Source organism: Mauremys mutica, chromosome 2 (genome assembly GCF_020497125.1).
Source record: "Mauremys mutica isolate MM-2020 ecotype Southern chromosome 2, ASM2049712v1, whole genome shotgun sequence".
Taxonomy (NCBI): domain Eukaryota; kingdom Metazoa; phylum Chordata; order Testudines; family Geoemydidae; genus Mauremys; species Mauremys mutica.
In genome coordinates, this window is record NC_059073.1 from 195,818,596 (window position 1) to 195,840,540 (window position 21,945).

The window sequence follows — 21,945 nt, forward strand, 5'->3', positions numbered from 1 at the left end:
GCTTAATGCAGCAGTTTGGAAATAAATGATCATTTTAAAGCAGAAGGAACTGACTGCTTAAGAACAATATCTTTAAATCTAAAAAGCTGCTAGTACACACATATCATAGCTTTAAAGCTATTCAGAACGTTCATTTGCAATTAACCCAAATTACTATTTCCTGTATCAAGTGAAATAATCCTTCTGGCAGCTGATAAGGAAAAAATGAATATGTATAAAGTGGGAGGAGGTTGTGGCTTGGGAGCATTTTGAGATACAGAATCCCTATTCCTCTTCCAGGGAAAGCTCGAGATATTGTATAGTTGGTGACTGGCTGTCCTGGAGCTAAATAAAAAATTCAATCCAATCCTCTAGTGTCCTTCTTCAGTCCAGGGACTTTACACAACAACTCCACACAAACATAGCTGAAACAGCTTTCATGTGGTAGTGGACACTTTCATCTCAAAAGCATGCAATTAAGTAAGATTCTTACCATGAAACTAGAGAACAGCTTACCCAGATGAAAAATCAAATCATGCTTCCCTCAACACTGCATGGGTTAGTACTGATACAGTTTACCAGCTATTCAGGGAAGTGATTAGAGGTGGGGGCTAACAGTCAGAACTCCAAGTTCTATTTCCAGCTCTAACCGTGACTCACTGTATCATTTTGGATGAGTCATCTACCTAATCTGTGCCTCAGTTTCCCCATCTTCGAAACAAGGTTAATGATTACCTTACCCCTTTTTACATAGGGTTGTTGGGACATTTAATTAATTCAGGCACAAGGGTGTCTTGATAAAAATAGCCCTTCACCTAGCACCAACCTTGCAATAGCTTCGCAAGGCATTGCGCCATGGTCCACCTTTTCATTATCTCTTCTCACCCCGTATTTCTAATACACTGAAACAAGAAGAACATGATATTTCACTCAGTTCTGCAGAACAGCCATATTTTATGAAAGGATGGCCTTGGACCATATTAAAAATCTCTAGGTACTGATGTTACAAATTTTCTGAAGGGACCATGGGAAGTGATGGATCAAGGTAGCCACTGCAACCCTTTTAGAACGATGGTCAAATATTTGCTATATTTCATTCAAAGTGTATATACAGGATATACCATTCATATGCAGAGTCATGAACAGATCTTAAGTCACTCTACTAGAGTTCTGCAAGATGTACAGTAAACATGACCTTGATACAAGTAGGCTCTTATATCTTCATTGAAAAGACATGCACCTTTAGAAAAATACTTTGAGGCTTATTTCAGAGATATATGTTCAATCGTCTCAAGTCATTCTTACCTTTTATGGGTACGCTATATGTGTCTGGCCTTTCAGACCACTGCACCTGACAGGCATGGATCCTTCCCTGCATTCTTCACCTTCAAGATTATTAATAATTAAAATAATGTACAGTCCTTTAATTTAAATAATTCTAAATTTATCTGGAAACTGAATGAATGAGGACTTTAGTAGATATTAAATTATCTGTAAATGGAATTGGTTTGTAGAAGAAACTGAAAAATACCAACCAAAAGAAACAAGACTCGATGTGCCAATAACCATCACAAAAATGGATGCAAAGTCTTATACTGGGTGACATATTACAAAATGAAGAACCTTGAGTGATATTATTTAAGATCAGGTTGAATTCCCCTCCCTTGTTCCTTTCTGAAAATAGAAACTGTCATTATGAGTAAGAAGCTAAAGAGGATTCTCACAGGAAAATAAGATTTCTTTTCATTTAGTCTTTAAGTCATTTTGTTAATTACCCTTCCTCATAATGCTGTCTCTGGAAAATGAAAGTTAATAAAAAGAAAGGATTATAATTAAGCATCTAAAAATGAATACAGGTTTGGAATTATCATTTCCATGCCTCATGCACTGAAATTTGGAGGTGACACGAACATTAAACCCATACTTGGAATGGAAGAAAAACCCAACATTGACAGATGATTCAGTTTCCCCAGACTCTTCCTCTCATTCACATACACACAAAACAATTTTCCAGAAAGCAGTACCATCTGTGTCTCCAAATAGACTGAATTTACTTCACAGGGCCAACAGAATCCAAATTTGTCATGTCTGAGGTAATGCTGAAAGCCTATCTATGTGCTCAGGGCTAAATTACAGTGATGGCGTGCACTAAAAGAGAAAGAGAACACAAGGGATATTTCTTCTTCTAAGCATTTTCTCAGGCTGCCACGATAATTTGCTTTGCTTGTTAGTACTTTTAAGGGAAAGTCTGGTAATTTTGCTGTCCTGATTTGAAGTAAAATGCAATCGAGGCATTGCAGGACTTGTTCAGACACTGAAGATGTCATGTCAAAGTCATATTTGCAGGTGTTTATGTAAACAATTTGAACATTCATAGCTGACATTAGTATTGATTGGGATAAAGTGAAGTTTAACAAGAGAGAAGAAATCTTCAGAGAAAGGGCCTACTTAAAAAAAAAGGAAAAATCTTTCAATCACTAAAATAGACTTGAAAAATATTTTCCTAGTTAGAAGTTTGTGGCAAAATATTATTCAGATTTCAGATATAGGTGATACGTAGTATGAAAATATTTGAGAACCAGCACAGCCTATGTGGAAAATGTGATTAGAAAACTAAAGTATATGGACACATACCACTGAAAGGAGGTACACAGCCCTTCTGCCCCATGTTAGAATACTCAGGGCAATTCTTCTTTCATGGTCTAAATATATAAATCACCTTGGACTTGAAAGGATTAAAATCAAAATAAGGATGGTGTTACTGTGGAACGGTAGCAGTCTCTAAATTACAGCAGATGCAGTCAGACACTGACCCTGTAAACATAAGCTACGTACACACAGAGTACCACATTAGGGATACTTTGTCCAAAAACGTATTGCATATTTATTTATTTGATAATGTGAGGCTGAGATTTTGCAAAGGGGCCTATGGAAGTTAGGTGCTCAACTCACATTGACTATCAACGATGCCTTTAAGAAACCAGGTTGCATCTATCCGGGTGTCAATGAAAAGATGGAAATGATTGCAGCATGCACTGCATTTTAGTACTGAGCTGTGAACTTCTATTACTTATCTGCTAGTCAAAAGAAAACCTCACCTCCTTCACAATAACTATGCCTGAAGCTCTCAGAAACCTAGTTAGCTTGCAACACTGACTGTGTGGTTATTGTGCCACTTCAAATTTCAGCAAAGAGAGGTCCACTCAGGTATTGCACCTGAGGTGCCAGGATGCATGCTTTTGAATCTTCAAAGCAATCAGAGCTCAGAATAATTAATCTCTAGAGTAACAGGACTGAAGGACGCCAAAAAGGTAGGCAAGTTTTAGGCATTATTACATGCGGGTAGAACTGTAGGACATAAATGCAACATAAATGTCCTACAGCTTCACAAGTAGATCTGGAGAAAGCTGAATTCAGGAAGTGGATGCCTTGAGCTTGATTCTGACTCCATTTATTCTGGTCTTTCACTGGTGTAACCCCATTGACTTTGATAGTTTTACTCCTGATTTACACTGGCATAGCTAAAGAATTAAGACCATCATATACAGAAGCAAATTGAGACTAAGTGAATAAATTTGTCTCAGAATATATACTGTACTTTCCACAGAACAATAAAGCAGATCTGATTCAAGTGATGAACTACATTAATCGACTTATCCTGTAGTCCCTATTCAGACAAAACTCACCCCTAAAGTCAGTGAGATTATTATTTCCCAGGTAAAGATTGCAGAAGCAAGATTTAATTCCCCAAAGCAAGGATCAATCCTAGAAGAAACTGTAAACTAGGACAATAATTTAGTTGCAGGAAATGGATATTAAAAGGTGTGCTGCAACATTCATTATTACATTAATTCACAGTGACACAACATATTACATTACAAACACAAATTTAAAATTACATTTTCAAAAATTATGTATTTCTAAAAGATACACAATGGGTTCTCTACACATAATCATATTCAAAGTTGGGTTTAAAAATTGTTGAATTGTTCACTATAAACAACAGTCATGAATTTAGCTCTTTTCTCTGTTCACAAATTGTTCACAAGCCAATCCTGAATTCTACTAATGTATCTGTTATTTGAAACAAATAGTCTGGATAATCAATTTTCAATTTAAGGGCTATTCATAAACTGTTTTCCAACTATTTTGACTTTTCATTACTCATGGTGGGGAACTAAATGGCACTATTTCTAACCCCTGAGTGACGGGAACCTTTTAAGCTACAGAATAAAGAATGATTAATAGCAAACAGCGAATGATGAATGATAAATAGTGAACCTCAAACAAAGCATAACTGGTAGGAACTTTCCAACAAATGTTTCTCATACTAAAAATTCCTGCAACATTTGGAATTTATAAACATTTTTGCAAATAGCCAGTGGATGACTGAATAGTCAAATAAAAAAAGTATTTTATTCTTAATATTTACAAATCATTTTTAAAATGTGACCTCCTGTAGTTATTAAACCAGACTAATTTCATGCTATTGCAGAAATACTGATATGTTGGAAATATAATGTTCAACAAAGGTATAGCGCTTCCACAATTACTAGAGTTATTTCATAAAGGTAAAAAATATGGTCAGTAGAGACATCAAATAAGTTAATAAAAGAAGAAAATCACATAAACAAAAAGTTTCTGGGTGATAGATTAACGGACTCTTACCAATACAGATTTTATGTCTTATTTAATTCTGGTGGAATTTTTCCAGTCTGACACCTATATTTAACACCAAAATTGTCAGCAGAATACAAAGAAAACAACATAAAATTCCCAGCTGCACACTTACTGGCAAACCTTTGGGTACTGAAAAATAGAAGTCTCCTCAGATGAAAGAGACAGTAAATCCCTCCCAGTGGGAAGGGTAGGAAGAGCCAAAAATAATAAATCAGAATTAAATTTATATTGTAAAGTATATTTCAGGACACACAGAGGCACCATAAGAGATGTTCCTTGAAACATTTCCCCCCTCATCTGCCTGCTTTTAAAATGTGTTTTTCTTATGCAAAGTGCTTATGTAAGAATGCCATGTTCTTACTCAACAGAGCTAATCCCCAAAGTGCTGACTTGAGTGACAAAATAAGTTTCTTTTTAGTTCTGCTAGCTAATATGAGTGAGCTGCATTCTGCTTCTTTTTTTGTGCATCATACTGTTTACTAAATTCCAATCACTTACACCTGTGTAAATCCACTGAAGGCACCTGGGCTTCACAGGTATCACAGATGGCATAATCTGAAAAAGAATGGAGCTAAACAGGTGTCACTGAGGGCATAATTTGGCATGCAGAACTTTTACTATAGGTGATAATGTGTGAAAAGGTAAAACCCTACCTTGACTCTTTTATCCTCGTTTGAATTTGCAAGGCTGGCAGTTAAAAACAAACAAACAACCCCAAACATCTCTTTACTTGTAAACTGAGCACATTTGGTATATGAGACAAGAGAGAATGCATATGGAACCTCACAATCAGGGCCGGCTCTAGCTTTTTTGCCACCCCAAGCGGCAGGGGAAAAAAACCACCACCTGATTGAGCACCCGTCGAAATAGAAGAGACGGAGCAAAGGACCCAAAGCCGAATTGCCGCTGAAGACTAACGCGGAGCACTTGATCAGCCACCGAACTGCTCCTGAAGACCAGACCGTGCCGCCCAAATACCGGACGGACTGCCACCCCTTTCTTTTGGCTGCCCCAGGCACCTGCTTCCTTCGCAAGTGCCTGGAGCCAGCCCTGCTCACAATGCCGTTTTTAGAACAGCTTTTCATATTAGAGCTGCAACATTTGGGGCAAAGTATCACACCTCTCCATAATTCCCAAACAGACCACACCACAAAAGAACTACATCAAAACCTCAGTGCACCACGATCCAAAGCACAGCACACCCATTAGACACCCAGTTTCTGCAATCAACATTTCTCCCCTACCATAGAGACACAAAGTATTTCTCATAGGCTAGTTGTGCCTCTCCAAAGTGGGCAGAGTGGCACCACCTCCTATTACCCCTACACCTTGAATAAGCTAAAATTCCTCCTGATGCTCTTATTGGTTACAGTGAGTAGGACTGTGTCTTATAGTCAAAATCTGCTGGATTACTTTCCAGGTCACTATTTTGAATATATTTTCAATTGTGCAATGTACATTTTGTTTTTGTCCAGGTTTTTTAATCACATTTTCTGACAGTCACTAAATCACAAAAATTAGTCATCTGCAATAGGTTTCACCACCATTAGCACAAAATTGAAGTGGAGCTACTATATTAAATTCCTTAGAGCTGAATCCGTAGTTGCTTCTCACACAGAACAAGCCCTCTATCCAGGTGGGAGTTCTGTGCATCCAGCGACTGCACACTCAGATCTCTGGAATACTAGGGGAAGAAATGAATAGACCCCATTATTTTACTGAATTTCTTTGATCTTAATGGAATGAACTAATGCTTGCATATTTTTTAATACTTCTTTCAACTATAATTGAAGTGAGAGTTTCTTTCATGCAAGCATGAGTAGAATAGAAATATTTTAATTTAATTATCTAGACAGGTCAGTTCACTGATTTGCCATTTGGAATGTAAAAGATGACTTTTGTGGGTTTCCATATTTTATTAAAGACTATTTATTGAGCTGACAGACATTACGAAGTACATGTACAGCATGCATTTCCCACTCCCCAACTCTCATTGCTACAAGAAGTCCCTGAATGAATAAATACATAGAACTGTTTTGGTACCAAGGTTATGGCATTTGTTAGAGACAAGATTTAGTAATTTAAAATGTATTAGGGTTGTCAAATGATTAAAAAATAATCACAATTAATCATGAGATTAAACACATTAATCACGATTAATCAATTTTAATTGCACCATTAAACAATAATAGAATACCAATTTAAATGTATTATAAATATTTTGAATGTTTTTCCTACATTTTCAAATATGTTGATTTCAATTACAACACAGAATACAAAGTGTGCTTTGCTCACTTTATATTATTTTTTACTACAGATATTTGCAATGTGAAAAAAGATAAGCAATCTACAAGGTGAAGCATGAAGGGACATACAAATGTTTAGCATATCCAGCACGTAAATACCTTGCAACACCAGCTACAACAGTGCCATGTGAATGCCTGTGCTCACTTTCAGGTGACATTGTAAATAAGTAGCCGGCAGCATTATCTCCTGTAAACGTAAACAAATTTGTTTATCTTAGCAATTGGCTGAACAAGAAGTAGGACTGAGTAGACTTGTAGGCTCTAAAGTTTTACATGGTTTTGTTTTTGAGTACAGTTATGCCACAAAATGATTCTACATTTGTAGGTTACACTTTCATGATAAAGAGATTGCACTACAGTATTTGTATGAGGTGAACTGAAAATAATACTATTTCTTTATCATTTTTACAGTGAAAATATTTTTAATCAAAAATAATAATGTAAAGTGAGCACGGTACACTTTGTATTCTGTGTTGTAACTGAAATAAATATATTTGAAAATGTAGAAAAACCATCCAAAAATATTTACAATAAATTTTAATTGGTATTATATTATTGTTTAACAGTGTGATTAACACTTTGATCAACTGTGATTATTTTTAAAATTGAATTAATTTGTTTTGAGTTATTCATTTCAGTTAACTGCGATTATTGACAGCCTTAAAATGTATCATTATTAACTAACTGGAGCTGTATCTTGCCCTATCTATTTAAGGTAATCAGGCCCCAGAAGCCTGACCTAGGCCAATATTCTCACTCCAAAGCTTATAGGTTCACATGTAACTCTACTGATTCAGGCCTATAAATCAATAACAATTAATTAACCAATATATAAACAGTGCATGTTTATAATCTATTTATTATAGTAAGCAAGAGGAGAGGAGGAGCACCAAGAAGTGCTACTCAGGAAGCTCAACTCCCAGGAGCACTGTGAGAAACTCCAATCCTGCAGTGCTTAGAATCTATTTCAGACAGATACTCTAACTGCAGCTCAGCTCCTGTGGAGTCCTGGCCACAGCAACTCTCCAAACTCCACAGGCATCCCAGCCAGGGATCAGGAATAATTTTCAAATGTCAAATATTCTTTTGTAGTGAACGTCCCCAAAATGAACCACCAAACCTGACGACCATGCAAAGGAACTAGTCCTAGGTGAAGTAAAATCTGGAGTGTGTTGACGAGGCTGTTCTGGGAGATATAATGCTCCAAATTACATAAAGAGTTTCCAGAAAGTTACATACCACCTATTACTCAGATACTTGTCCATATGAAATGCAAAACCCCACACTTGTACAAACAAGTGCAAACAAATACCTCCTCAGGCAGGAAGAATTTCAAGCAGAAAGGATTAGTTCTGAGGAACCTGGTGTGATGTATGTTTCAAAATCAAGCTGATATTTTAGTTGAAAATGTAGAGCCCAACCAAGTCAGGCATTGAGTGGCTTCAATTCTCACTGACTTCAATAAGGACAACCGGACCTTAGGACATGCAGGGCCTACAAGAGGCCTCTAACTAGAGAGATGTTACCACTGTCTAATAAAGAGATAATGAGTCTCATATATGGAAACAGAACAAAAGAGAAGAGTGTAATTTGTTCATATGAATAGATGAAACAGTTATGTATGAGTCTTAGAGTACAGATAACGGACTCACTTCGGCTCTCGCTGGAGTAACTATCGGAGCTGACGGGAGGATGAAAATTTTGTTCCATGGCCAATTTTGAAATTTCAAATTCTGTTTTTGTTCTGCATTGGAAACCAATACATTTCAATGACATTAGTTTGCCAAAATTTCATTTAGGAGAAAATGTTCCAACCATCTCTAGTAACTATGCTGAAGTTAAAAGGCCCAATCCTGGCTCCCATTGCAGCTGTAAAGCTTATAGATAGAAGTCAGGGGATTCATCTTGTCTAGGGGAGTATTTGGGCATCATAATGCTCTCCCCCAAGCCACGAGTATAGGGCAGTGGTTCCCAAACTTGTTCCGCCGCTTGTGCAAAGAAAATCTCTGGCAGGCCGGGCCCGTTTTTTTACCTGCTGCGTCCGCAAGTTCAGCCGATCGCGGCTTCCAGTGGCCACGGTTCGCTACTCCAGGCCAATGAGAGCTGCTGGAAGTGGCGCGGGCTGAGGGAGCTCCCATTGGTTTGGAGCAGCGAACTATGGCCACTGGGAGCTGCGATCGGCTGAACCTGCGGACGCGGCAGGTAAACAAACCGGCCTGGCCTGCCAGGGGCTTTCCCTGCACAAGCAGCAAAACAAGTTTGGGAATCACTGGTACAGGGAATACGAGTGGCTGAAATGATGCATCCTTATTCTCAGTGACTCCCATCTACCAGGAACGCACTTTGGGGCCACGGAGAACTAGGAGTAAGTGAATATAGTGATATTTAATTTAAGCCAGGTACTGAACCACAGGATTGGGAGAAAGGTAAGTGGAAAAATTCTCCCTTCTCTCTCACAGACCACACCTCAGCTGTCCAGGCAGACCTAGGCCAATGCAGTTTAAACAAGAATGACATCAGAGGAAGCGAGAAGAAATTCAGTTCCAAGACATTTTAAAGCAAGACATTTCTTCATAAAAATAGTTGCATGCCAAAGATTTATGTGCTGTCAGTGATATGTAGTTACTAAAAAGAAGGAGGTGATTGGGTCAGAGTTAAATTAAGAATGGATTACGCAGTAAATTTTAGTAACATTGAATTCTGTATTTATTAAAAGCATTAGGATATTCTTGGGGGAAAAAAGTCTTAGTAGCATTATAGAGGCAAGTGAATTAATGCTGTCCTTGAAACTTGTGAAAACTTGGCTTAAATTAGTTCTGAGACATCATGTCAAAGGAATCAAGGGAAATTAGCTTGATGCTTAGATCTACTATGGTTAGAGCCCAAGCTATACTGCAGAATATTAAAAACACCTGCCTTTGCCTACCTTTACATCTGACAACTGACCTTGATTTGACTTAATTGTTTTGGCCTGCAGCACACAATGCTTCGAAGACTGTCACTGCAGTGCTATGTAATCTGGATACCACCATTCAGAGGCAATACTTGATGACACCAGTACAGGCGCAGTACATACTTATTTTGGAATACTTTGTGGCGGAGGTGTTTTGTAATAATTGATAAATACTTTATGTTGAGCTCGTTATTGGGATGTTTCCTGTATGATTATATTGGTTCAGTTTAAGGGGAGCTGTCAGGAAAAACAGGCAGAAAGGAAAAGTGCAGCTCAAGCTAAGTCCCTTGTCAGCAAACACCTGAGTGTTGTCACAGGACAACACCAGAACGATTAGCTTTGATATCTTTGCCTCTTCTCCAGCCACACTACAAAACTGGTTTTCACCAGAAGGACAAAACTGGTTTTCACCAGAAGAACAAAAGAACTCTGACAGATTTTAAAAGGTCTCTCCTCTCTCAAAAGAAGGGAGTAGTTGTTCAGGGAAAAGCAGACTGATGCACAGGCATCTTCTGGGGAAGTTTGAAGTAGTTAGGCTTGCCTAGGTTACCATCAGGGGATACCACCAGGGGTGGCTCCAGGCAGCAGTGCACCAAGCATGTGCCTGGGGCGACAAGCTGCAGGGGGCGGTCTGCTGGTCGCTGTGAGGGCAGCAGGCAGGCGGCTTTCGGTGGTGCGCCTGCAGGAGGTCTGCGGGTCTGTAGTGAGTCAGTGTGGCTCCCCTCCTGCCCTGAGGAGGGAGCGCCCTTGCAGACACCCAAGTGGGCGGAGCCACCACCACCAGTCCCCGCCCCCCGGAAGTCAAGGGGCGGGACAGGAAGTAGAAAAGCCGGCCACCAGAGCTCAGTCAGAGCCCAGCCACCGCCGGCAGCAGACGTGCCGGCGGGAGCTCCTGACTGGGAACCCTCCAGGACCCGAGGCAGCTGTCCTGACTGGTCGGAGCTTCCCCGCGCCCACTACGATGAGGAGCCGCCGGAGCTTCCCCGTGACAGGTACTGGGGGCAGCCGCTGGAACTCCCCCGCACCTCCCCTACGAAGAGGAGCCACCGGAGCTTCCCCGCCCCTGCTGTTACCCGGAGGAGCCGCCTGAGCAGGCCTGGCCAGACTTCCCCGAGGAGCTGCTGGACCTGCCACCAAGCCCTGGTCCCGAGGAGCCTATGCTTATTGACTGGCCTGGACCCAGTGCAACTGACGAGGTAGGCCCTAAGGGGGAAATGGAAAGTAGCCCGGGGGTAGCCGACCCCTGTCAGGCTGCAGGCACCGAAGTGCCGATGTCAGTGTGTTGCGGTCAGGACCCCACTGACCAGCAGCGGTGACCGCCGCTGCCAGGGCCCTGGGCTGGGACACAGTGGAGTGGGTGGCCTGTGTCTCCCCTGCCACCCCACTCGTGGGTGGCAGTCTTCCCCCTCAACCCACCGCTCCGGTCGAGGGACCTGAGCTTTCTGTACGGTTTGCTGCTCAGCCCCTGCCACAAAGGGCCTGAGCTCTTTAAACTGTTTGTTTGCTGCTCAGCCCCTGCAACCAAGGACCTGAGCTTCCTGTACTGTTTGCTGCTCAGCCCCCTGCAACCAAGAACCTGAGCTTCCTGTACTGTTTGCTGCTCAGCCCCTGCAACCAAGGGCCTGAGCTTCCTGTACTGTTTACTGCTCAGCCCCTGCCACAAAGGGCCTGAGCTCCTTATATACTGTCTGCTGCTCAGCCCCTGCCACAAAGGGCGTGAGCTCCTTATACCGTATTGTCCTGAGTATAGGCCGCACTTTTTCCCCCTAATTTAAGTCTTTAAATTAGGGGTGCGGCCTATAATCAGGAACTTGGAAAAAAAAACAATAAAAATACTTCAAATCCCAGCCGCGGCGGGGAATCAGAGCGCTCTGGGCTGCCCGCCGCGGCGGGGAGCCCAGAGCGCTTTCAATCCCAGCCGTGGCCGGGAATCAGAGCGCTCTGGGCTGCCCGCCGCGGCGGGGAGCCCAGAGCGCTTTCAATCCCAGCCGCGGCGGGGAATCAGAGCGCTCTGGGCTCCCCGCCGCGGCGGGCAGCCCAGAGCGCTTTCAATCCCAGCCGCGGCGGGGAATCAGAGCGCTCTGGGCTGCCCGCCGCGGCGGGGAGCCCAGCGCGCTTTCACTCCCCCCCGCGGCGGGGACTCAGCGCGCTCTGGGCTCCCCGCCGCGGCGGGCAGCCCAGAGCGCTTTCAATCCCAGCCGCGGCGGGGAATCAGAGCGCTCTGGGCTGCCCCAGCAGTGTCCCCGCCTCCCCCGTCGCCCGGCCCCGGCCCCGCGTACCCGCCTCCACCGGCCCTGGCCTCGCGCCGCCCGACTCCAGCCCCGGGCGCGTCCCCGCCCCGCTCCGGCCCCAGGCCCACGTACCTGCCTCCGCCGGCCACGTCCCCGCCTCCCCTGCCGCCCGGCTCCACCCCGGCTGCGTCCCCGCCTCCCCCGCCACCCGGCTCCAGCCCCGTGTACCCGCCTCCGCAGGCCCCGGCCTCAGGGCCGTGGGGGGGGGGTAAGGGGGCAATTTTTCGGGGCCCCCGGAGCGGTGTCCTTCACTCGTTCCGGGGGGCCCGGAAAACTCTTGCGGGGCCGGGCGCAGGAGCTTCTTCTGCTCCTGGTCTTCGCCTGCGGGGGGGGGGTCCTTCCGCTCCAGGGCGGAAGGACCCCCCACTGGCGAGTTACCGCCCAAGCAGGACCCGCTGCCGAAGTTCAGCCCAGTCTTCGGCGGTAATTTGGCGGCGGGGGGCCCTTCCATTCCAGGACCCGCCACCGAAGTGCCCAGAAGACCCGCGGCGGGGCCTCCCGCCGCCGAATTACCGCCGAAGACCGGGCTGCACTTCAGTGGCGGGTCCCGCTTCGGCAGTAATTCGGCGGCGGGGGCGCCCCGCGGCAGGTCTTCGGGACACTTCGGCGGCAGGTCCCAGAATGGAAGGCCCCCCCGCCCCGCCGAAGACCCCGGGCCCCCGGAATTCTCTGGGCGGCCCTGCCTGGCCTCGCGCCACCCGGCGCCGGCCCTGGCCACGCGTCCCCCACCGCCCGGCGCCGCATCGCCCGTCCCCCGCCGCCCGGCTCAGGCCCCGGCCCCGCATCCCTTCCCGGCTGCCCTACTCTGGCCGGCCAGCTACCTGGCTCTGGCCGTCCGGCTCCCGCCACATATTTTAAGTTAAAAAAAGTTAAAAATTTAATTTTTTTAAAATAGCACCAAACTTTAAGGGTGCGGCTTATAATCAGGAGCGGCCTATACTCGGAACAATACGGGTATATTGTTTGCTGCTCAGCCCCTGCAACTAAGGGCCTGAGCTTATTGTACTGTTTGCTGCTCAGCCCTGCCCCAAAGGGCCTGAGCTTAGTGTACTGCCTTGTTGCTCAGCCCCGCACCAGAGGGTCTGAGCTTCCTAACACTGTTGACTATTGTTCAGCCGGTTCCACAGAAGACGTGGAGTGAGTCGGTGTGGCTCCCCTCCTGCCCTCAGGAGGGTCGAGCCCCGGCGCGATCGATTACAGGGTCCCATGGTTTCGGCGGCAATTCAGTGGGTACGCCGAAGGCGCGGGACCGGTGGACCTCTCACAGGCACATCGCCGAAAGCTGACTGCCTGCCGTGCTTGGGGTGGCAAAATACATAAACCGCCCCTGGATACCACTCAGAGATACCAGAAGGGGGATCAAGGTGCAGCTAGCCCTGTAATAGTCTTACCAATGATGGTGTGAGAACAAGCATATAGCATAATTTTATCTCTAGCTATAGCACCTCTTTGGTGCTAACAGTCTCATAAGCAAATAATGTTTGGTCAGGACAGTCCTTGGAAAATAACTAGTTGTTGCAGGATGTGGTATTGTTGAGGCAATTGGTGGCACTATTCCAGTTGAGTCAATAAAAAATTAGTGCATGGCACATAAAAAGCATAGTTTGAGAGGAAACTTCGTTACTGGAGATGCTGTTTTTCAGAGAAGATGGAAAACTGAGTGACAACTTCCAATCATTAAGGACATTGTCCTTATCTTATTATTTTAAATATTTATATAACGATAGCACACAGAGGCCTCATCAGGATCAGCATCCTGATGTGCTAGTACTGTGCATACAGCTTTTTACTGAAAAGATATGATGTTAATCCTAGTGTCCTCACTAAATTTCATCTCAGGGAATTATGTTGTGTGGGGCTGAATTCCTCTTTAATTACAACTAGAAAAGGTACTTCATTTCCTGCTGTAAATTTCTAGGTACATTGCTGTATCCTGTTAAATGGATGCTACATTTCTCACCAGTGGAAGCTACATTTCAGTAATAATAATAATTGGAGATATACCAATCTCTTAGAACTGGAAGGGACCTTGAAAAGTCATCCAGTCCAGCCCCCTGCCTTCACTAGCAGGACCAATTACTGATTTTTGCCCCAGATCCCTAAGTGGACCCCTCAAGGATTGAACTCACAATCCTGGGTTTAGCAGGCCAATGCTCAAACCACCAAGCTATGAGTGATTTTTTTGTTTATCTGCATTTCAACTTGTAAAGAATTTTTGCATTCTTTGATAGGCAAGGTGCTAGGATAAACATACCACTATAATCAGGCATATTGGATTTCTTTAACCCATTGGAGATTTCTGTTACATACACTTTCTCATATATTCTAATCATTCATCTGGCAGTCTAGAGAATGGCAATATTTTAAGAAGTGATTCCATTCATTTCAATTCCAGTCAGTCCTGTGGATCACTTGTTTCTAATGGAAAAGACTGAACAGTACAGTGCAATAATGATTAGCTGCGGGGGCACTTCACAAGCAGTTTCAAGGCAAGAGGATTATCCCAATGAAAACTACTGTTTATAATGGGGTAGGCAACCTATGGCACGCATGCCGAAGGTGGCACGCAAGCTGATTTTCAGAGGCACTCATACTGCCCGGGTCCTGGCCACCGGTCCGGGGGGCTCTGCATTTTAATTTAATTTTAAATTAAACTTCTTAAATATTTTAAAAACCTTATTTACTTTACATACAACAATAGTTTAGTTATATATTATAGACTTATAGAAAGAGACCTTCTAAAAACGTTAAAATATATTACTGGCACACTAAACCTTAAATTAGAGTGAATAAATGAAGACTTGGTACACCGCTTCTGAAATGTTGCCGACCCCTGGTTTATAACATTACTTTCAGTGGCCAGTCCCTAAATGCTTACAGAAATCGGTCCCTTTGCACAACCACATCCAATTCCACACACCGAAGGAGAGGCACACTTTGCCCTTTATGCTCTTATTAAAACGCATTATTTATTTATTTATTCATTCATTCTTTAGTCAGGCTTCTCAGAGATAACGGAAAAAGGATAGATCAAAGATACTGTGCATTAGCAAACCAGATCAGTGCTTTACTTCATCCTGCCTAGCAAACTTAGTCTTTCAGGAATACAAAGAGTATTGTCACAACTTGAGCGGGGGAGGGGGAAGAGTTGCATTATAAAAGTTCATACATAACAGCCAAGATACAGTAATTATCTTGGTTTTGCAGAGTACATTTATTTTTGTGCATAAGGAACTTGTCACCCTCTGCATATTCATTAAGTCTCTTGCATTAAATGTTGTTTTAAAATGAGTCCAGTCTAATTTAACTGATAAAAATGTGATTACTAGCCCTCATTATTGTCTAATGTGGCTGGCTAATTACTTATTATATAGACTGGAAAAACCTTACTACTAATGTGTTGTTAATAACCAGCACTCGCAGCTATGCTCTTTGTGAAGAATGTGTGTTTATACTACATGTGGATATATCTGTCTTCTGAGTGCCCTTCACAAATTACAACTTACACCCCCTTTCCCATTTTTTCCTGAGGAAACACTGTACTTTTGTTATATAGCTCAGAGTCAGCCTGGAAATTTTGTCTGTGTAAGCAAAGAAAGTTTTGGTCAGGCCAGTTCTTGGAAAATAATCAGGTGCTACTGGAAGTGGTGTTGGTGAGGCATTAGCTGGCACTATTCTGTGTGTCCAGTTCTCAGAGGTGCCAACACCAAGAAATGAAGGTCACGCTAGATCATATTTGTGAGCACTACAAGAACACAATCAAGTAATTTTTACAGTGCCAGGGCCTATGCCAGGTTCATGCCAACTTCTGCCAGACTAAATCCAGGTGCAGGACTACTGAGGTGAGGACAACACTGACACTTCTTCTATTTTAGAAGGAATAAGGGTGGGGACAGAATAACCCTAACAAGTGGGCAGGGCTGCCTGGGGAGAGGTTATAGGTAAGGAGACTAACAAAAAGTTCAACAGCCTTTGCCCAGAGGTGCCCTAGATAAATACGACATTTCCTCATCTTTGGGAGGGCAGCTAGAACTGGGAGGGTTAATTTATACCTGCCTTGTGTCACCGCCAATGAATCTGTCTCTTACGTGACAGGTATGTCTTAGCGTTATATGTAGCAGGTATGTCCTGCTTTCACAGTGGAGTGTTAAAGAGTATTTTCAACACAGCAGATGGAAGAGCAGCAGTGATGGAATCTTTTATTGGGCGGCTCAAAAAAAATTGAGTTTTGAAGTGTTCTGACCAAAAAGAGGGTCACTTTTAAAAAAAAGTTCTGCAAAACTTTCCGACTTTTTGACCCGCTATAAACATGTGAGTTTAGACATTTAACATAGGCCAAAAAAAAAAAAAAAGATTTTTTGTGTGTGAAAAGTTGTGGAAAATGCCCCCCTTTTTTGACCGACTCTAATCTTTTTTAATATTTTTATTTCGTTGCATCATAAAATGAAGGCCACAACCATTTCACATGTTATATTGGGAATGGCAACAAGTACTCATCTTATTTTGCTGCCTTCAATGGTAGACTTTTCCTGCCAAGCTTTATACACTCCACTTTAACTTGATATGACCTTTCTGAGTTAGAAAGTGGCAGATGGGATGCTACTCCTACCTCAACCATAGCAATTGCTGAGAGCAATGTATAGATCCACTCCATCTTCCCCATCACCCTCTGTCTCTTTCACTACCTCTCTTTTCAATGCTAGTATCAATTCTGTTTTCCCATATTCTTTCCTCACTTTGTCTGCCTGTGTCTTCTCAACCTGCTGGTTCACTTCTCCTTTTTCAACAAACACTCATCTGGCACGATATTCTTTTTCCCCACCACTATTCCCTGTTCACTCAGTAAACACACATACTCTCATACTCTCACGTCTCTCCAACCATGTTGGAATGGTGCTGATCTCATGTTAAATACTGATTAGCGCCCCTCCCCCCGATACTTCCTTCTGAAATTTCAGACCTTTAGGAGGGGAAGAATTGTGTAACACACTCTACCACATTATTTACTCCTCAGGTAGCTCACAAGGACAGAATGACTCACATTCAGTAGCAAAAAATTTCTGCTGTTGGGCAGTTTGGGCATATGTACCTAAGGTTCATCTACACTACCATAAACATACATGGTTTCAAGATGAAATTCAGTAAAGAAAAGTGCAAAATACTACACTTAGGAGGGGGAAATCAAATGCACAAGTACAATATGGAAAAGCTAGCTACGCAGCAGTACTGCTGAAAGGGTTCTGGGGGATTACATGAGCCAATAATGTCATTCAGTTGTGAAAAAGACTAATGCCATTCTGGGGGGTATTAACAGGAGTGAAAGACAGAGGAGGTAATTGTCCATCCACGAGGCTTCAGCTGCGGTACTGTGTCTAGTTTTGGGTGCTACACTTTAAGAAAGATGTGGACAAACTGGAGACAGTCAAGACAAGAATAACAGAAGTGATAAATGTTTTGGAAAACCTGGCCTATGAGGAAAGGTTAAAAACCTAAGCATGTATATTCTTGAGAAAAGACAAGTAATGGGGGAATTTGGTAACAGTCTTCAGATATTTTAATAGCTTTTATAAGGAGGATAGTTCAGTATTGCCAAGTATAGGTTACCAAGGGAGGTTGCGGAATGCCCATCACTGGAGGTTTTAAAGAACAGGTTGGACAAACACCTGTCAGAAACAGTCTAAGTATACTTGGTCCTGCCTCACCATGGGTGAGGGAGTAAACTAGTGACCTCTCAAGGTTCCTTCCCAGCCCCACATCTCTATTAAACCATAGTAAAGTACTTAGTGATGATTTTAAAAACCTAAGGTATTAAAGTCAAACTCCTAAATCCATATTTAGGAATCTAATTAAATGTCCTCATTTTCAAAAATGCTGAAAACCCAGTAGCTCCCACTGAATTTAGCAGGTGCTCAGCACTTTTGAAAATCAGGTCACTTATTTAGGTGTCTTGATGTGGGTTTAGAAGACTAACTTTAGGCTCCTAACTTTTGAAAATGGTAGCTATTAGCCCTGTACAGGATTGACACCCATATTTCTGGGGTTACATGTCCCAAACTACGATGATGGTCATGACTGCTGCTTATCATCTGCAACTACCATTGATTTCCAAGTGACTTTCAGGTGCTTAGCAACTCTCTTCATGAGGCTTGTGTATAATCCATGATGCCATTCCTATAGTTTTAGCATGGCAAAGATTTAAAAAAAAAATAGGATAACTTCAAAGGTCAGTTTTTGAACATCCTGGCCTTTAAAAAAAAAAGACAATGGCATTAAATAACTGTTATGGTTGATTATAAAACAACAACATGTAATTAATAATAATAAATGTTTATAGTGGAGCAGCTGGTGCCAGTTTTCCTTAGCACATCTTGGTACTCATCAAACTCTTCAGTTTTGGAATTCAATCCCAGTTATCAAACTGAGAAAGGCAATTTTCCAAAACTGATTTTTTGCTCCTTGGAAAACTTTCTTTTTGCTTTGGGGCTGTCAAGTTTTGCTTCTGATGGGCTGTCCATATTATCCTGTCTTCTAGGACCTTCGTTTTAAAAATCCTTGATTATAAATCATTACTTGTCTCTAGCCATCTGTGAATAAAGTCCATTGTAAATCATCAGAATTGCACACAGGACCATGTTGGTAAAATACTGCTGTGTTCTGGGGAATGTGAGAAAATATGATTTGACCTAAGAGTCATGCTAAGTAGCTCAAGACAGCTATTTCCTGTGAGATGTATTCACATTAAAATGGGATTTTTTTAAAATGATTTAGGCCCTAAGAAACTGTCATTTCTATTTATTATCAAATAGGTCTCTTAACTTTATATAAGTAATGGTCCTACAACAGCATAATAAATGGATTTCAGGGTTAATGCAAAAGAACTTATAATTTACCGGTGTGATGTCACTTGATCTTTGAAATTCAGGGTTAAGTTTAGAGGTGAAAGCAACAAGAGTGATGTCATGGTGGGCGTGTGCTCTAGACCACCGGATCAGAAGGGTGAGGTAGATGAGGCTTTCTTCAGACAACTAACTGAAGTTTCCAGATCACAGGCCCTGGTTCTAATTGGGGACTTCAATCACCCTGACATCTGCTGGGAGAGCAATACAGCAGTACACATACAATCCAGGAAGTTTTTGGAGAGTGTTGGGGACAACTTCCTGGTACAAGTGCTGGAGGAACCAACTAGGGGCTGTGCTCCTCTTGACCTGCTGCTTACAGACAGGGAAGAATTGGTAGGGGAAGTAGGAGTGGGTGGCAACCTAGTGACCATGAGATGGTTGAGTTAAGGATCCTGACAAAAGGAAGAAAGGAGAGTAGCAAAATATGGACCCCGGACTTCAGAAAAGCAGACTTTGACTCCCTTAGGGAACTGATGGGCAGGATCCCCTGGGAGGCTATTATGAGGGGGCAAGCAGTCCAGGAGAACTGGTCCTATTTTAAAGAAGCCTTATTGAGGGCACAGGAACAAACCATCCCAATGTGCAGAAAGAATAGCAAATATGGTAGGCGACCAGCTTGGCTTAACAGTGAAATCTTCGGTGAGCTTAAACTCAAAAAGGAAGCTTACAAGAAGGGGAAATTTGGACAGATGACTAGGGAGGAGTATAAAAATATTGCTAGAGCATGCAGTGATGTAATCAGGAAAGCCAAGGCACAATTGGAGTTGCAGCTAGCAAAGGATGTGAAGGATAACAATAAGGGTTTCTACAGGTATGTTAGCAACAAGAAAGTGGTCAGGGAAAGTGTGGGACCCTTATTGAATGGGGGAGGCAACATAGTGACAGATGATGTGGAAAAAGCTGAAGTACTCAATGCTTTTTTTGCCTTAGTCTTCACAGGTCATCTCCCAGACTGCTGCACTGGGCAATACAGTATGGGGAGGAGGTGAGCAACCTTCAGTGGTGAAAGAACAGGTTAAGGACTGTTTAGAAAAGCTGGACATGCACAAGTCCATGGGTCCAGATCTAATGCATCCAAAGGTGCTGAGGGAGTTGGCTGATGTGATTGCAGAGCCACTGGCCTTTATCTTTGAAAATTCTAGGCGATCGGGGGAGGTCCCGGACGATTGGAAAAAGGCAAATATAGTGCCCATCTTTAAAAAAAGGGAAGACGGAGAACCCAGGGAACTACAGACCAGTCCTCCTCACCTCAGTCCCTGGAAAAATCATGAATGGGATTATAATGGCTATCATCATCATCCTGAAGTGCTCGGAAAGAATATATGCATTCAGGTTTCTGAGGCTGTGGATCGGTCTCCATCTTCTGCTGCTCTTGGGAACTAGGAAATAGTTGGAATAAAACCCTCTTCTGACAAACTCTGGGGAAACCAGTTTAATCACCCCCAAGAGTATGAGAAACTGGATCTCTTGTTTTAAGAGCTCATGAGATGGGTCTCTGAAAATGAAAGGGAAAAGAGAGCCTCATTGATTGGGAGGGCATTTTCCCACGAGGGGTGATATTTAAAAGTCCACAAAGGAGTGTTGAAACTCATGGACTTCTTCTAATGGTATCTAGAAAGATTCTGACAGCTATTTCATGAGGTTTTGGAAGGTCTGAAAGTTGTCGGTGTAAGAATATGGAGAAAACATTATAGCATTACTGGGAGGTGAAGAGGATTTCACTGATGGGGGTAAGGTTCCCTCAGTTTGTGGCTCCTGCTGTTTTTGAGTGCCTCCCGATGCTTAAGGGGCATAAGGTACCAGACGGCGATCATGCAGTACTGAAGGTTGATCAGTTGGTGATTGTGAGTGATGCGGTACCAGAAGATATTGGAGTCTCTTTCTAGCTGGTACCCTATAAAATTTTCACCAAGGTGACACCAGGGATTCCAGTAAGCCTACTGAGGAGGTGGATAGGGAGTCCCCACAGACACTCATAACCCCCGGAATCTAGGACATCTGATGGGATCTGGAAAATCCTCTTCAGAATACTGACTTAGAGGGATGTGATGGTGTGGTGCTGAAAGAGAGACCTGTACTGAGACCTCAGAGTCCTCAGGGCTGAAAGGGGGAGCATCAGACATAGGTGTCGGTATCAAAGTCTGGAGGGCCGATGGGAATTCAGTATAGCAGGATGTCTGTTGCAGGTATTTGAACGGTACTGGACAAGGGGCTTTGACAGAGGTCCACAGCAAGATAGACTCCAGTTCCTTTGGCATGAAAAGGACCTCTAGTGAAAGAAATCTGGAGTGTACTGGAGAGCTATGGTATCCAGAAGTCTGATTTGGAACTGGAGTTTGGAGTGGGATCAGTGCCGAGATGGTGAGTGTGGTATTGCATAGGCTTGTAGAGGAACTTCTCTGACCTCGGAGCTCTGGTGCAAAGAAGATGACTGTATCGAAGCATGAGTAGGAGGCCTGAGTGCATCTCAGTGCCAAAAGATAGACGGCTCCCTGACAATGTCTATAAGAAGGCTTCTCCACATGCTGCTTCTTGTGTACTACTGGGGGCTTGGTAGTGGAACCAGATGGCGCCTCAGCTGTATTCCTTGAGGGATGTGAGATCTCTTTAGAGTGGGATTTATGGGGTGACCTACTTTTCTCCCTTTTTTCCATACTAGGGGAAAGAGGCTTCTTCTACTAAGATGTCCTAGCCTCTGAAGGTGCTGCTGGAGCTGCAAGAGCCACTGGAGTGGTCTGGGATATTGATGCCAATGTATTGGGGCTGGGGAGCAGACAAAGCTAGGGCTAGTGAGCATTCCATTAGAAGGAGCTTCAGTCTAGCCTCTGTGCCTTTTT

General features: G+C 43.2%; 1 protein-coding gene across 1 annotated transcript in view; it reads right to left on the reverse strand.

The window, feature by feature from the left end:
* The window catches only part of CNTNAP2 (contactin associated protein 2), a 1,334,251-nt gene that overhangs the window by 316,813 nt on the left and 995,493 nt on the right, over positions 1–21,945 (reverse strand). The window contains exon 14 of the mRNA XM_045005260.1: positions 5,158–5,214. Within this exon, the coding sequence (XP_044861195.1) occupies positions 5,158–5,214 (57 nt within the window). The remainder of the gene's footprint in view (positions 1–5,157; positions 5,215–21,945) is intronic.